Source organism: Vidua macroura, chromosome 1 (genome assembly GCF_024509145.1).
Source record: "Vidua macroura isolate BioBank_ID:100142 chromosome 1, ASM2450914v1, whole genome shotgun sequence".
In the NCBI taxonomy this organism is placed as follows: Eukaryota; Metazoa; Chordata; class Aves; order Passeriformes; family Viduidae; genus Vidua; species Vidua macroura.
In genome coordinates, this window is record NC_071571.1 from 58172672 (window position 1) to 58189986 (window position 17315).

Below are 17315 nucleotides of genomic sequence, written 5' to 3' on the forward strand. Positions count from 1 at the left end.
TTCAGACCCTCTTTAGTTGCAGGTGGTCATTGTCCAAGACTTTAAGGTAAACTATCTTTTTGAAATATGTATTGTTACCTAGACATTAGGACTTCTCTTGTGTTATGAATGTTAGCGTTCAGGAACACATAATCACAGAATATGATTATATGCAGGTGCTTTTATTTGAAGAGCTCAGGGAGTCAGGTGTTTCAGACCCAAATCTGACTCCAACATGATTTCAAGCTGAACATGTTTTATATTCTATCGTTACATAACTACATATTAATTATTAAGCTTATATTGTTCTATTGTATACATTGATCTCCTCCAAGCATGGATTTCTCGTGATCCCCCCCAAACCCCCCAAATATAGTTCTCATAATTCTTGTTACAATCAAACAACAATTATATCTAATTACTAAGCAAGCATTACTTCTAACAATCATTTATCATATAATGATTACACAGGTGCAGTGCAGTTTCACATGATCTAACAAAGACAAGGCCTAACATTTTCCCAGGTCCTACCAAGCTCAACTCCCCGAACTCCCATGATTTTAGAAACCTTTTACTATCACAAAGAGCCTGGTTATCTTGTCTTCAAGATTCCAGAGCTCCATGTCTTCTGTCAAGAAAACAAACCAATATAAAACCATTTTGCAAGGTAAAATAACCCTACTGGGTACAAACTGATTATTATCTCAGTGGCAGAGGAGTGTCTGGGCCATATGTGAAAAGAATTTCTGGATGAAAATCTTGGAATGAAGTGTGAGTTTTCTCTTTGATTTGAATGATATTAGGATTTCAGGTAAGGAATTTTAAAAAGGTGGCATTCGCACAGAAATAAGAACTATGTCTTTTGTAGTTGCTCTGCTTAATGAGTTCCACATCCTCTTTGTGAGCTTGAAGTAATATGAACAGCAATGCAAAATCTCAGTGCTAATAAAATCTGTGCTTCTTTCTTCAGAGGAGAGCATTAAGGACAGCCTCTGAAAAACTCAGGAATCGTTCCTCTTTCTCTAACAATACTGTATACAACACTCCGGGAACTCGAGTGAACAGATACATCAGCCGCTTGATAGAGGCCCGGCAAACTGAGTCTGAGATGGCTGACTTTAATTTCATTACCCTGAAGTATAAGCAAATTGAGCGTGAAAATAAAGTAAGGGAGTTTAAAATTATTTTTACTGATTTCACTGACCATAAGCCAATTAGCATTGGGGTTTTTGTTTGGGTTTCATACAATGTTTAAATTCTACTCACTATCTTTAAATACTCCACTGGACTGTCTCTCTGTTAAGAGGGTGACATTATCTCTACCTTTTATGGAAATGCTTGAAGGGGATAAAAAGAAAGATTGGTATTGTCCTACTTGTCAGGATCCTAACCCATTTTATATATCCTGTGTTTTGGTCTTTCATTTACTTCTCCAAACTGTCTGAGTCACTTGTTTAATGCTGTCTCATTGCAATGTGTCTGCCTACTCACTCATCTGCTTTGGAGAAGTGTTATTGACAAGAAGATGCATAGGTAGCCTATGCAAGCTAAGTATAGTAAGTAAGTATTGATCCAGAAGATAAGATTGTATCCAGAAATCTGGATACCAAGATAAGTATTGATCCAGAAATTCTAGAAAATAATTTTTAAAAAAACCAAAATAATTAAATCTCTGGACAAGGCTGCAATATTATACCAGTGTGGCAGTGCTGAAAGCAGGGGATTTACTCAGACCGTACAAGCATGCATATCAGTTAACAATTGTTCCTACCTTGTAGGGGTATTTTTTGTGAATACGAATTATTTGTATTTACAGCCTTTATGTGTTTGAAAATACAAAAGTGGTATGGTTTTGAATTAATTTGGCAGTAGCACTTATTTTTCCACTGTAAGTCACTTTATAGTCTAAGATTTCATGTCACTGCTGTTTCAAGTTAGAAGGCTGTGTGCCATATTGGATCCAAATTTTTTAAGGTTTTAAGCATAAATTTTGGGTTCAAGTTTCCAAAGTAATTTATTATTAGGCTGTAACTTTTTTTATTTAAAAATAAAAAGTCTTCTGGTGTAAATTATATTGAACTTTGGATCTTTCTGAGAAAACACTTTAGTGTTTCGCCCCCTAGAAAACTTCCTCTCATTAATACTGTAACTTAGTGGAATCAGGGACAGTAGCTGCTCCAAAGTGAGCCCATGTATCTCATTAGCAGCTGCCTCCAAGTCCACTCATTAGTGTCCTGTCCTGAGCAGCTGAGGTGACAGGACTTCTTGAAAGCAGCACTAAGGAGTCTATGGCCTTTTACCATGATGAGTAAACAGAGGGATGGCCACCCCCTTCTGATTCAAAGTGGCTGACTTTTTTTTTTCTCAGAAAGATAAACTTATATCTGAGCCTAAACCAGTTTTGACAAGTTACAAGGTGAAAGAGAAGTCTGTCAAGGAAAATCTTGTGTAGACTTCCCTCATCTGTTTTTTCAGTGCAAATTAAGCCATCATGTTTTTAACTAAGTAGGGGCTTGTTTTATTTTAGGATACAATTCTTTCTTACTGAGAATGGACAAGTGTGGGTGTCTAGGTATATATGAAATATTTACTGTCTTCACTTCTTCCTTTCTTTAACAGTACCACCAGCTTCAGGATGAGTACTTCACCAGTGCTGTAGTTCTCTCACTAATTCTAGCTGCCTTATTTGGCCTTGTCTACCTTCTAATAATACCACAGTAAGTTTCTGTCTTTTGCCATCATAACTCAAAGTGGAACATCCTCAGACATCCTGGACAGGTCAAAATTTAAAGTCTTTGGAACAGGAATGGGGACTTAAGTCGGTATCTTCTCACATGGGAGATTCTCTGTTAGTGTAGCCCTCAGTCTATTTGTTATCTCTTTCATTTGTCCACAGGAGATACTTTTCACTATTTTTTTTGTTTGTTTGTTTTGTAGTAGTGTACACTTAGAGGAGAAAATACATTTCAGTGATCATTTAAACTTTCAGTGGTAATTTTTGACTTATTTAAAACATTTCTACATTACAAACAAAGGTGTTACTACTTCCTTTGGGTTAAGTACTTCAGGTATTGATAGCAACAGAAATAAAACCCTGCAGAGTTTAATGGGAACAAAGTACTGAAAATACCCATCCAGCTGCATTGAGACTTGCATTTATAGCATTCATTGAAGTTTTTGGTATCAACACTATCCCTGTATAAACTGCCTAGTGTGTATTTTGGCTATGCATATATAACTAATTTGCAGTCCGACCTTGACTGCACTTAAGTAAACATAACCAAATTATGTGTTTGGGAGGTGTCCTATACATATTGTTGAGTGATTAGTTAGTGATTACCTCAGATTTTGTCAGTTCTATGTTAGTGCTTGCTAAATACAAAATAATTAGACCACTTTCAAATCTAGAGGTAGATAGAATTGTGTATAAGGTATAAAAATTATGAATAATGAACTTTTTTCAGATTAAAATATCAAAACATTAAAAATAAACTTTATTCACTTTTATAACTACTTCAGTGGGAATAGAACTGGCCACAGGATAATGCTTTTGAAAATTCCATTTAAATTATGGTCTTTTCTATTCAAAAATCCCCAGTTAGAATAATACTTCTATATTCTATTATTTCTAGTTGAAAAATTGAAAAACAGTTTATTCACGTTAATAAAATAGAAACACTAATTTGTAATATAGCAACTTTCATCTAAAGAATTCAAAGTAACTCAATCATCATTTACATCATTTCCAGACTAATGACTTTGCTGACTAATTGGAGCATGATTAAGAAGTCTTTCTCCTTCTTCTTCAATAAGCCACAGCTGCAGTTTTGAGCAAGGAGAAACAAAGTGTATTAGTGTAGTTGAAACTAGAATGAATTTCCAGGAATCATATAATAGCTTTTGAAAGACTATTGTCACTTAAAAACAGACGGGCAGAGATTCAGTTTAAGTAGTGATGTGACAGACACACAAGCTCCAGAAGAATATCACCACAGAAGGTAATGAAGATGGACTGGGTTAGTTAAAAAAGCCACCCACTGAATGCTCCCAAGTTCTTTCTTCCAGTGGCTGAGTGGTGGCTTACAGCCAAATTCTTCTTGGGCTCTTCCCTTGCTGTGACACAGATGCAAAAATGAGCAAAATTAAAACTTTGGAAGTATGGGAAAATTTCCCCTCTTTCCAGAGTTTGGAGCTTTAAGCTGCTATTTAGGTTGCCAAAGTAGTTATACATATGGCAAGAGAATGCAAAAGCCAAGTCAAGGCTTGTAATATATTACCCTAATGGGAGAAGTTATATATCATAATCTTTCAAGGAGGAGGTTGATCATCTAGACAAGAAAATGTCATAGGAAAGTCAATTACTGCATAGATATACAGAAATCAATGGGCTTGCTGTTCTCACAATTCTTAACAACTTTTGAGCAAAACAACTTCTCAACTAAAGACACATTTTATATTCCCAAATGGAGGTGGTCAAAGTAAGGCTATGTTCCTGTCAACCTAAGCTGTCCAATTATGGAGGCACATATGCAATGTAGCTGCTAAAAACCCTGACTATGAACCCTTCTAATGTGTGGTTCTGTCTTTACTTTCAAAAAGTGCAATGTAGCCCTTTTTAGATGTCAACTCAAATGCCTGTCAAGGTCCCACTCAGCACTACTGACAGCACTACTGTCAGCTATTGCTGGATTGCAAGATGTTGCAGGCATGTCCCCTGCATTCCTTTCTAGCATGCTACCATCCTGAATACAAGTGAATTCTCTAAAGGCATGAGATCCTGCCTTGATTAATACTTGTATTCAGAATCCACACTACCAGCACCCAGAGTCATCTTCCCATTCTTCACTCTGGGTACACATACTACATCACAGAATTCTCCCAGTTCCTGTATCAGTATAAACTGATACATGAATTTGAAATCAAAGTCAAATAATTAGAAACTATACAGGAGAATTGCACACTTCTGCTGTTAGAAACCCTGTATAAACAATATTTTTCCAGTAATTGTCAAGGGCACAGAAGCATAAATGCCTGAATCCATTGCTCACATGGCTTCTGGACTGACTGGTTTGTTCTCACAAGTTAGAAAAGAAGGTGTGAATATCATGTTATACTGCTGTCATACAGCCCTGATTCCATGGTTGGCATGGGGCCAGGCTGTCCCTGAGCAGAAATCAAATGCACCCACACTGGTGGACTAATTTTTGTTAGCTTGCTCACATCCATAAGGTACTTTTCCAAGAGAAGTTTTCTGGAGAAAGTTCTTGGTTTGTACCCTTCTTCTCATTAAGAACAAGCCTATTTTGATTGATCAGGAGAGGGGAGATTAAGAATTTAAGAATTATTACGTATCTTTGTGAAACTTAAAATTTGTCTAACCATTGAGGAAGACTCAAAACAGGGAGTTTTTCTGTTTCATTAGAAGGCAGTTTTTTCTGATTTTATTTGACTTGCTAAGTGTCTAAATTGAATGGGTATTGATTTCTGAGTCTTTGAGAAAGAGAAGTGAGACAGAAAAATCATCTGGTAACTGTTAACACCACTGCCAAGGCCAAGTAATTGAGTTACACACTCCCCTTACAAGACTCATCATGCTGAATATTCTGCATTAGCCTACAATTAGAAACTGTTTCTCCTGACTACTATACATTTGAATTTTGATCTCCTTTCTGACATCAGAGCAGGGACCATTTACAAGAGCATTTACTAATTTCATAGTCTTGAGAGCAGGGGACATCACTGCTAAATTTGCATTGTGATGGTTAGTATAAGAGCAAGGTTGAGGAGGACATCCTCCACCATTTATAAAATACTATTTCAGAAGGACCCCTAACTGTAGTTTGTTCTCATCTATTACTGAGTGGCACTGCATTACTTCTACTGTGTTTTGATTCTAGGAGTACCGTAGTTCTTGTTCTCCTGGTGTTCTGCATATGCTTCCTAGTGGCTTGTATTATGTACCTACATGTCACACGAGTACAAGTAAGTGATTTAAGATTTTGTGACTATTCTTCCTTTTGGTGTCCTTGATATGTTTGTCCTTTGGAATATGAAGCCATCAGTGTATGCCTCACAGATTCACAGAGTCTGAAATTTATGTGTTTAAAGTTCCTTAGTAAGTAATGTATTAGACACTTCAAAACCAAAGATCAATCATCTGAAAGCAGACTTTTTATATGACTAATCATTACAGCAGTGTAGCATTCAGTGCCATTAATTCTACACTTTGTTTTTTGCTAAATCTTCCCTGAACACTAAATATTGTGTTTAGATAAACTGCTTAACCTGACTTTTACTCCTTTCTGACTACAGAGCATAATAGTTCTCCCTTTCATTTCAGCTGGTCTGGGTGTAAAATCCTGCTAGCATCCCCTCTGTTTTCAAAATTTTTCCTGCCAAAACAGCAGCTGTTTTGATGGTAAAGCACAATGTTTTGCACACACAATCCTTGGCCTTTTCAAAACCTTCAGTAATGATTAATTCTCCTGCATTATATTTTCACAACAGTAATGATGCAGAAGGACATTTGGTTGTTTTAGGGGAGAAATAGGTCTGCCAGATCAGAATAAAACATCTACAGGTTAATTTTCTGATGAAAGAAATCTCTATTGGATTAATATAAATTTAGTATTTTCAGACAAATATCAGGAAAAAACACCTACTCACTTAATCAGCTTTTCTAATTAGGACACACTAATTTTAGTTTAAAAAAAAACCTTCTTCTACCCTTTGGCATAAGAAAAGCATTTGTTTTCATGGGAACATAAATAGTATATTAGCAGAGTATCAGGTACTGAAAAGAACCTTATTTATGAACTTACAAAATTATTTGGGAATAACTTTGATGATCTCTTTTTTTTATTAGGGCAGAGTAGTTTATCATCTGTTTTTCTCTGTATAGATTGTAGAAATGCAGACTAAGTTTGTAGCAAGCTACTTCTCTTTATACCATTTCCCTGGGGCTAGTGCAAACATAAGTATTCCATTTGTTTTGTCAGTCAAGAAAATTTGTATTTATTCCAGGTTCCTCCAGAGATTCAATACTATACAGGATCAAATCCAGCATTAGAAAAATAAAGGAATATAAAACCTTACAATATCACAATTTAAAACTTTGTGGCAAAAAAAAAGTCTTATAATAATTAAAATTAATATGATGTGGATAATGGATATACAATTGTAAAATAATCATTCCCCTATTGTAATCAGTCTTATGGCACTTACTTGCTCTTTCACACTGCACAAGTGACTCAGCTTCTCCATGCTTTAGCATTGAATACCTCACTCATAAAACTACTTTAATAATATTTTACTGTACCAGTTACCTAGAATTTTGGTAATTTGCCACTACTTTTCTAGTTACTAAAAATTCCACAAATAAAAGAAAACAAAGAAAATTAAGCCTAAAATTCTATGCTATCATAGAAGTGCAGATACAATCTTAGAATGACTTAAAGTCAGAAGTATAAATCTTAATATTGTGTCAGAATTTTAATTCAGACATGTCTCATACTTTATCTTTTAAAGGTTTGTTTTCCATTTTAACCCAGTAGCCTAGCATGTCAACATTTAAAACATATATGTACTACACAGACCAAAAAAATTGTCTGTGCAATGTGTCAGGACTCGTGATCTTTGAATCCATATTTTGCTTTGTCCCTATTAACCATCCAGCATTATCTTCAAACCATGGGTATTATCTCTTTAATAAGCAGTTGATAGCTTATTTGGTTGCAAACTTAATTAATGGAATATATTTTTTTTCTTCAAGCAAAATTATTTTGTATTTTATTTATATGGATAAAACCACATATGTTCCACCTCACTTGTATATAGGATTCTGGTCTAGTGAAGTGGACAGTTTGATGGGTAAAATACTATGGGGATAATCACATTCAGAGCATAGCACTTTATGGTTATACTTTTCCTTGAAACCAGTAGTAAGTGGGATACTACAGGAGTTTATCCTGGATCCTCTCTTGTCAGACATTTTTATCAAGCCTGGAGAAGGACATGGCAAATACTCATGTCAAGTTTTCAGATGACTACAATTTTGTGAGAACAGCTGGCAGGATGACTACTGAGAGGGTCCTAGATAACTGGATGGAATGGGCAAACAGGAATCTTATAAATATAGAATGTATTTATAAAATATATAAATATATTATAAATATAGAATGTAATGCAAAGTTCAGGCCCTGAGAAGAAATAATACCATGCAATAACACAGGAGGAGTAACCAACTCTGCAAAAATGGCCCTGAGTCTCTGGGGGTCAAGACAGACAGTACTTTTGAGCCCCCATGAGGTCCCTTCCAATCAGAACTGTATGATAGTGATGAACAAATGCAGAAATAGTCTTTTTTCATAGTGTAATTTTGGACATTTCTCTATCTCCCTTGAGACACAGCTTTTCAATCTCAGATTCCTATAATCTGAGCTATTTTTTCTTCAATATGCTCCGTTTTATTAAAGGAAATATACCTCAGGTATCCCAATCTATTTTATTGATGCTAGTACTTACACTGGTAAGAAAATTAACTCAGATCCATAATACAAATCTACTATTAATATTATGTTGATTACTCCACACCTACATTTACATGGACTTAACCGATATTGAAGCCAGAATATATTTGTAGATTCATGCTTACTTTTTTTTTTTCTCTAATTGCTGTATTCTGAAGGCTACAGTAGCCTGTCTCTGACTACTTTGCTGCCTGCTGGAAGCTATGCTTTTGAGGCATGATACCCATGAAATTAACAGCTTTTCTTCAAAACTGTTGACTTTCATCCAAAAATCAGGTGTTTGCTTGCTCCATTTAACCTTAAGTGAAATTTAACCTTGATAAATCTGAGCTTCCTCATTTTAAAGGACACAGAATAATCTCCACTTTAAATCTGACTGTTTCTTGGATTGGATTCTTGACCCTTGAAGTCACTAGAAGAAGTCCTGTGGTCTGAAAGATACATCTAGTAGATAATAGATGCCCCAAACATTCTTAGTGTAAGGGGAAAGGAAGGAAAGCAGCTTTGGAACCTGGAAGCAGAGTTGATTAGAAAGACTGGAACAGGCCTAAGTACACAGCCTGACAGACTTACTCTTCCTATCTCACATTCTGCCACAGGCTTCACAGCAGCAAGAACTAACACTTAATAGTGTGACAAATGGAATCAGGGTAAAAGTGGAGACAAACAAAATGTTCACAAGACTCCATTTCACCAGATATTTTTGTTGTCTACTGCTGTTTATGAAAAATTCAATGTTTTTATGAGTCACAATAATTAAAACTACCCTGGCATCTAACCTGCCTATTATAGCAGAAGACACATATATCACTCCAAAATTCTATGCTATCACAGTATGTTCTCTTGGATCACAATTTGCAAAGCAAAGGAGCTGAAAATTTGCAAGGTCAAAGTTGCTTTGGGTATTTTCCCCGTGAGAGCAAAATCAAATGCCATCCTAAAATATTATTTGCATCATGAGTAGACATACAACTAAAAATTTCTAAGATTTTTAATTATAGTGAGAAATAATATATAGCAATAGTAATTTCACATTTATTATCCCCAAAACTGCAATTACCATTAAAATACACCTACACACTAACAAGTGAATAACAGCTACTACACAACAATTACTGCAATTTCATAATTTTTAGTACAGGTGAAATTTCTGTATCCCTTACTCACTTCTCTTTATAGACTATTAAAAAATAACAACCCCAGTTTAAAAATACTTTAAATATTTTATATATAAATACTTTTATTTTATTTTTTAGTGTTTTCCAGGGTGCCTGACAATACAAATTCGTACCATTTTGTGTATTTTTATTGTGATCTTAATATACTCTGTGGCTCAAGGCTGTGTGGTGAGTATTTGGATCAAATTTCACTTAAGTTAGCATTGTATTTAAAGAACACGCTTGTGCAGATCTCTTAAACACATACGATATTCTCATCTGATGAATTCCTACTTGTTTTGTTTTTCATACTTGCAGAGCATGCTTCTTTGAAATTAAACCCCTTTGCTTCAGTTGAACTTTCATTGGCCTGAGACAGTGTATTGAATTAGGAATGGCAAAGCCATTAGCAAATTACACAGATAATACCTATTCAAAACCAATATAAATTTGTATTTCAAACCTTAGTATTGTGTAGACTGCTGGTGTCATATACTTTATGGGAAAACCATTTTTAAATGTTCTACTTCCTTACTAGTTCAATGGCTAATATTTTGTGATAGACAAGGCATGGTGTCAGAACAAGATTACTATTTCTATGTGGCAACTTATAGAACATACCTCTGTGTAATAATGGAGATATTTTTAGTCCAGGCAGATCAGAAAAGACAGAGAGATCTTAAAATATTGACAGTTTTGTGTAACAAGATGAGGTGCTTACACTGTGCTACTCATATGATCCATTCACGTCTAATGTCTAAAAAGCTTCCGTTATATGAAGTGAATGCGCTCAATACTTCTGAAAATTGAGCTTCCTTTACTGTAGATTAGCAGAGAGTTCAACATGGTCGATTTGAATTCAAATGGTATTCAAACTTCCACCTAAGTATTTGTCAGTCAGTTGCCTTGACAAATTGCTAGCGCTCATCTTTAGCATTTTGGCTGCTAATGCTAATGAATTAAACATGTTAGGGTATTCAAAGGAAAGAATCCACATAAAAATGGCACATGAAACACAATTGGAAATGCTGAGAAGGCAGATGTTTCAAATCATGCTTCTCTGCAGGAATTTGACAATATATTCTGACCATTAAGAAGACATGAGCAATTCTCAGTGCTGAGATGTGAAGCACCATATTCTGTATTTTGTGTATTCACTTGTCCCTGAACCTGCCCTGAGAACATAATAACTAGCTTATCCCCATGAACTGACTGGGCAGAGGATCCCTTTTCTGTGGATTCCAATGTCCTGAGGGGAACTGAGAATTGCTGATGTTGGACATTTCTGGGAATTCCTGAACATCATCTGTGTGAGTAACACACAGCTCTAATAGGACAAAGAGGGTTCCTAACATGGACATAAGCACAAAATGCATAGAGCTTTGCAGTGATTCCAGGCTATCTTCTCAGCAAATTCTGTGTATCTGACTTCAGATTGAGTTTAAAGTTATGACAGCTAAAACCTTTGTGAATCAGCCTCCACAGATCTGACCCATACTTTGACCAAATGAAACAAGCACCATTGTTGCCACTTAAAGATAGTGAGAATGAGAAACAGATGTCGTTAAGCCCTAAGGCAAGGCTGAACAACAGTGGAAGACATATTAGAATTCAAAAGTAGAATTCTAATCAGTAGAAATTATTAGTTCCTGCAAAGTAATGACTCTAGAATTCTCATCTGTCAGAAAAGCTAGGTGTTGATGTTCCACTACTGGTTGTATAGCAGATGATATTTTCCTGGATGGATTCCAGATCACTGATGAAGCCCTCATGCATGTCTATGTTTTTGGATAAGTTTAGTATGAAAGCATTTTTAAGGATATTGAACAAAATCCCGTTAAAAGGGATTTTTCATTTCACTTTCCCCATCTCATTTCATAGTGTTACCCATTATAAGTTTAACTCACTTTTTAAATTTATTATGTCTCATCTTTCTAAGTTAATACAACTTCTTCTAAAATACATGGTTTAATCACCCTTCAGGATGTCAGTTACTTTACAGCATGCTATAAAATTTCATTGTCAGTGGTCGGGATGAACTAAAAAGGTCTTATAATGCACTTCAAAAGAGATGCTTAAGTACAGGGCAGGGCTTATGTGATGGTGCCTGTTAAATCAATCTCACACTACCCTCTCTACCACGCTACCACACTACCACTGTCCCTACTTATACTAACTCTTATCCTTTTCCTTTGTAAGGGGTGAAGGTTGGACTGCAGTTAAAACTGGAGCTCTAGGGACTTGCACTATTTGCCAGAAATTCCTCTCTTCCCTGGGTAACAGCTTTGAGATATGTACATGACATTGTCTTTAGGAAAAGAAGGTTAGATTTCCCCAAATTTCCCATAAGAAATATCAGAAAAAATTTTATGTCCCAGTGTAAGAAAGAAATGGAACTCCTTGGATAACTGAAATGACAGGGGTAGTTAAAGATGAGTCCTTGTATTTGAAACATATGTGACAGCAGAAGTAGCTGTGAGATGGAAAAAGATGTTTAGTTTTTCACTCAATTAAAATGTTTTATTTTGTATTTAAGTAATTGAAGTTTACGTGATTTACATAGTCAGTAAAACAATGATTTCTTTCTGTGCTCTGGAAAAGAACCTTTTTCACCTGCATGGCCAAATAAAATGTTAACTGAAGTTCCTTAATTTTGCAGGAATATCCTGGCTTGAGAATCTCTTAGGTTTGAGCACTGAGAGGGAAACTATTCCACTAAGCCCACACTTCAATTGGTTGCCCCTATTGGCATCTAATTAACAAATTGTGTCTCTCCCCTAAAACTCAGTGGAGCATTGCAGGAAAAGGAGATTTTAATACAGCATTGAGCTGAGTGGGAAATCTACAGCCATATTTTTTCCAATTAGCAATGAACTACAGTCAGCCTCCATAGCAACTGCATTTCTGTTTAATATTTAACTTTCTCACCTTCTCACCTCTCCTGTCTTTTCTAGGTTGGCTGCATGCCTTGGGTTTGGAATACCAATTCCAGCAGCTCAATAATTATAATTTCTCCCGGTGGAATAAATAAAACAATGAATGAACTTCCATGTGACACAGCCCACTATGCTTTCCTTTCCTGTGTAGTGGGGACTCTCACCTTGGCAATATTTCTACGTGTATCTTCCTTGCCAAAAATTATTCTCCTTCTTTTTGTTACAATTTTGTACATAGTTATTCTGGAACTCAGTGGTTACAGAAAAGCAGTGGGGTAGGTATCTTGCAAAATTAAGCAATGGGTAATTTTCTATAGATAGTCACACATTGACTAGTTATTTCTGATTTGTCCTCTAGTGTTGTGTTGCTTAGGAGTAGAGCATAAGAAATATATTAGTCATCCTCTCCCCAGCAATTGTAGGATCTAGTAACATCCATCAACAGGAGAGCAGCTTTTGGGAGCTGGCAACTGTTGCCCCATTGTTCTGTAGTTTTATGTTAATGTACCCCAGCTGAACACACTGCAGTCTAGATATGGTATGGAATAGAAAAACACAGTTAAAAACTTAATTGCCATATTTCAGCAGCCCTCAATCAATCCTAATTTCAATAAAGCTTTTGAACTTTTCAATGTTTTTATATTTCCTAATTAAAAACATGCACACACATCACAATAATGCATGAGAATCGAGAATTGCATGTTGGTGTGATGCAGCAATCAGATGTACTATCACCCATTTCCCTGCCCAGATGAGCCTCTTCAGAAAAAGCTAGTGATTAGGAGGTACCTATGTGTTCTAAACTAAGGATGTGATATTAAATGTGCAGTGTTAGGTATTAGACCTGGAATAACCCATTTATTTTCTTCTTATTTTTAAGGGGCGGCTCCTTTTACATGCATGGCTGTGAACCAATACTAGCTATTTTGCTATTTTCTTGTGCTTTAGCACTGCATTCAAGACAGGTGGACTTGAAACTGCGTCTGGACTACCTCTGGGCAGTGCAGGTAAATCACAGGACTTCATAGTATCAATGCACACAAAATGATGTCTGACTTTTTGAATTGGTTTTCAAATATTTTCAGGACAAATTACTTGGACTCAGACACTCAAAGTTTTTCATGTCTCTTGGGGTTCATAGAGAAAGATTATTTTAGAGCTTTCTTTCCACAGACCTTTACAATTCATTTTTCATGGAAAGGTGATTTTTTTGTTTCTTTGCAGTTGCTCCAGTATATCATTAATCAAATAATATATTTATAGCTAAGATGCATTCTGAATAAACTGTTAACAATATAAATTTGAGATAAAAAAATTAAGTTCATGGGAGTTTTTATCTTATGTTACAAAAAGGAGTGAAAGTAAATCAATATTCAGGTAAATCATAAACAAGCAGGTAAAACTGATAAAAGGAAATATTTAAACCTATGTTATACAAAGAAACTATGGAACTCTTTCCCAGAGGAAGATCAGAAATTTGTTTAGATACCAAGTGCAGGGACCATTTTTGAAAATATATTTCCTAACTGTCATAGACACAGCAAAAACCTATAGAAATTATATTAGCTATAACTTGGGCATCCAGATATGTCTACCTCCTGTCACACCTCTCGGCAGTATAATTCCCACCTCTAAAGTGTTTTACACTGGCCCCCAAGGGAAGGAGAAAGTTGAATATGTAAGTTTATGGTGGAATTTGGTGGAATTTGCAAGTTATCCAAACTTACACACCTGTTCTCACCTGCACCCTGTTAACTATTTTGTCAAGAGGACCATTTAAATCATTATAGTGCTTGCTTTTACACATAACATAAAGACTGGAACACATAGGTTACTGGCTCACTGGAACACATCCCTGGTTCCACTGTATTACATAAAATGGAGAAATCAGTTATGACTTAGTTCTATAATTTTCTGCTTGAAAAGCTTTTCTATCTAGCAGTTAAGCTGTATGGGGGTTTCTTGTTTGACTTGATGTCCAAGACTGTGTTCCCTTCTTTTATGCTTTAAGATTTTCTTGTTCTATAATTTCCATTAACTCCTGCAGTTCAACTGAGTGTGATCATTTAATTTAATTTTTGTCCTATGACCTGCAGTATTGAAAACTGCTGTGACTGTCAGCCTCAAAAGGTTGTTTTGGATAAACTGATACTAGTTTCTCTTTGCTGTGGTGCCAAATAGAATTTTCAGATGGAAAAAAAAAAGATTGCCTGATTTTGAAATTCAGTGCAGCATCTTCCTTTTTGGATAGTCACTAATTTTTTATGGGTTGGCACACAGTGGAAGTATGTGAGTGACATACAATCCATTAATACAAAACCTTCTGTATGTTATTCCTAGCCCCGAAATAGAGTAGCAGGAATGTATCAGTTTTGCTATCCTGTGACCTTTCAGTGGACCAAGAGTGAGTTCCAGCATCTTAAACACTTTTTATCATTCCAGCAACTGCAACTTGCATGGCAAATTGTACGTTGCTAATGGAAGTACTTAAAGATTCTTAGTTTTAAGTTAGCTTTGAATTAGCAATTAATCCGTTTAAAAAATTGGAGTACAGGATTATGGCATGCTTTTCTAATGAAAGACCAGACCTGGACTTGGACAGTGGTAAAGGAAGAAATATGGACTTTTTCTGTTTTCTTGGAGACAAGTTATATAAAAATACCTAGTCATCATCACTATTGTTAAAACCATTGTGCACTTTCTCCAAGGGACAGTAAGATGAGATAAGACATGAAATTTCAATATTGTCCACCAGCATTTTCAGGTACTGTTTCAAAAAGTGCTTTTCATCTGAGAAAACCAAATGCCATTTTCAGATCTTTTCAATTGTAAATCAGAGATATATGTTGTGCCACCTTGTGTGTGAGGTTTGCGTGATAATAATGAGAAAGGAGAAAAATCAGTTTAGGTATAAAATTCAGAATTTAGGGATCAACATAACTAGCATTCTTTGAAATCAGTATGCTGATTTCAAATGATTATGATTTCAGTGATTATGTTCTTGGCCTCTTAGATTGTCTGGGCATATACTTTTCATCTTCTCAATTCCAAGTGGAATATCTATTCCCTGTACAGTAAGTAATAGTGGATGTCCATGATGGATGTTACAGAAGTAGTTGTTTTGCTTACCTATTCAAATGAATATGCAAAAAACAAAAAAAACCACAAACAAACAAAACAAAAAACAAACAAAAAACAAACAAACAAACAAAAAAACCAAACCAAACCAAAACAAAACAAAAAACAACCCAAACTAAAACATGGTCTTTGAACTTGCTAGGTTCTACAGCACAGTAAAAATCTGAGTTTTAAAGGCTCAGGGAACACTGTTTATTGGAAATACCTATATGTTAAAGCTGCTTTTGAGTAGTCAGCAAACTCCAAGCTACTAATTGTTAAGCAGCCTTTAAGAGGCGACAAATAAGAGCCAGTTTTCTGTAGCTGCTAGACTACAGGAGTCCTCTATAAGGCTAAAAGCAGTCTTGGTCATGTTTCTGTACAGCCATAGTACTACTTACCATTAAACCATGTTGGCTTAATTTGGTTATATTTCTGGTAACAGAACTTTTAGAAAGACCATTGACTTAGTGCACAGGATCTATGGAGATTTTCCATATTGCAAAGTGAGTGTGCTGATTCTGTCTGCAAACACTGAATTGCATGAACCAAATGCTAAATGTAGATTTGCATCTCCCAGTAGCCAGTCCCTGGTGTGTGAAGATATTCCAAAATGGGTCAGCTTGTCATTTTAGGAGGCTTTTCAATTGCTGGCTTACATCTGGGGGAATTTCAGACCCAAGGGCTATTCTGGAAGCTTCAAGCAATTTGATTGCATACTTTTAGTAACATTCATTGTTGGGCTAATCCTGTAAAAATGTTCTCAGATGAATACAAGCATTTGTGGCATAAGCTGCAATAAAAAGGATTTCATAACTTCTTTTATTTCATCGTGAAAAACAGTCCAGTACTACTAAATTATACTTTAAACCATGAAAATATCCTGAAATTAATCAGTAGGAATACATAGATACATATTCAGTAGTCTGTGCTAAGGTCTGAAGAAAACATAATTCCACACATTTTTTTCACCCCATTGTGGGGAAAACAGTACTTGGAGGAAGAGCAATTTCAAACAAGAAAAACTGATTAAGAAAAATTACACAATTTCAAGACAAGTTAATCTAACTTCCATTCATCTAGGTTGCATTTCCAGAACAGTGATAATACAGTAGAATTTATGTACATTGCGTGGAAAAATACTTTATTATGGATGATATGTTATTAAAACATTTATATTTGTACCTTCTGTTCACAAATCAGTGGTGTTACAGGCTCTTGTTGATTTGCTATGGTTTTATTTCTGTGCCAGATTTAACTTTTCTGAATATCACAGTATTTTCAGAAAATACCTATTGGTTGTTTTCTTGATATTTTTAATAAGCAGTGGGAGGAGAATTTCATTTTCTGCATAACATTATTGTGTAACTCTGTGTTCCTCATATGACAATAACTATGAATAGCAAGATTTTACTTATTTGTGACTGATAATCACTTTTGATCATGCAAATTAATTAACAGAATTGGGAGGGGAAAAAAAAGAATGGACAAATAAATACAAGTGATAAATTCATGAAGATCCTAAAACTACCAAAAAATGTAGTTGCTCACTGACCCACGATTTGTCACAGGAGGAAAACAAGAATAATACGATTATA

General features: G+C 35.4%; 1 protein-coding gene across 1 annotated transcript in view; it reads left to right on the forward strand.

Moving 5' to 3' along the window:
- ADCY1 (adenylate cyclase 1) overlaps window positions 1-17315 on the forward strand; it is a 161197-nt gene that overhangs the window by 122333 nt on the left and 21549 nt on the right. Inside the window, exons 9-14 of the mRNA XM_053974169.1 lie at window positions 950-1144; window positions 2599-2696; window positions 5877-5961; window positions 9764-9853; window positions 12619-12875; window positions 13481-13607. Coding sequence (XP_053830144.1) covers window positions 950-1144; window positions 2599-2696; window positions 5877-5961; window positions 9764-9853; window positions 12619-12875; window positions 13481-13607 — 852 coding nt within the window. The remainder of the gene's footprint in view (window positions 1-949; window positions 1145-2598; window positions 2697-5876; window positions 5962-9763; window positions 9854-12618; window positions 12876-13480; window positions 13608-17315) is intronic.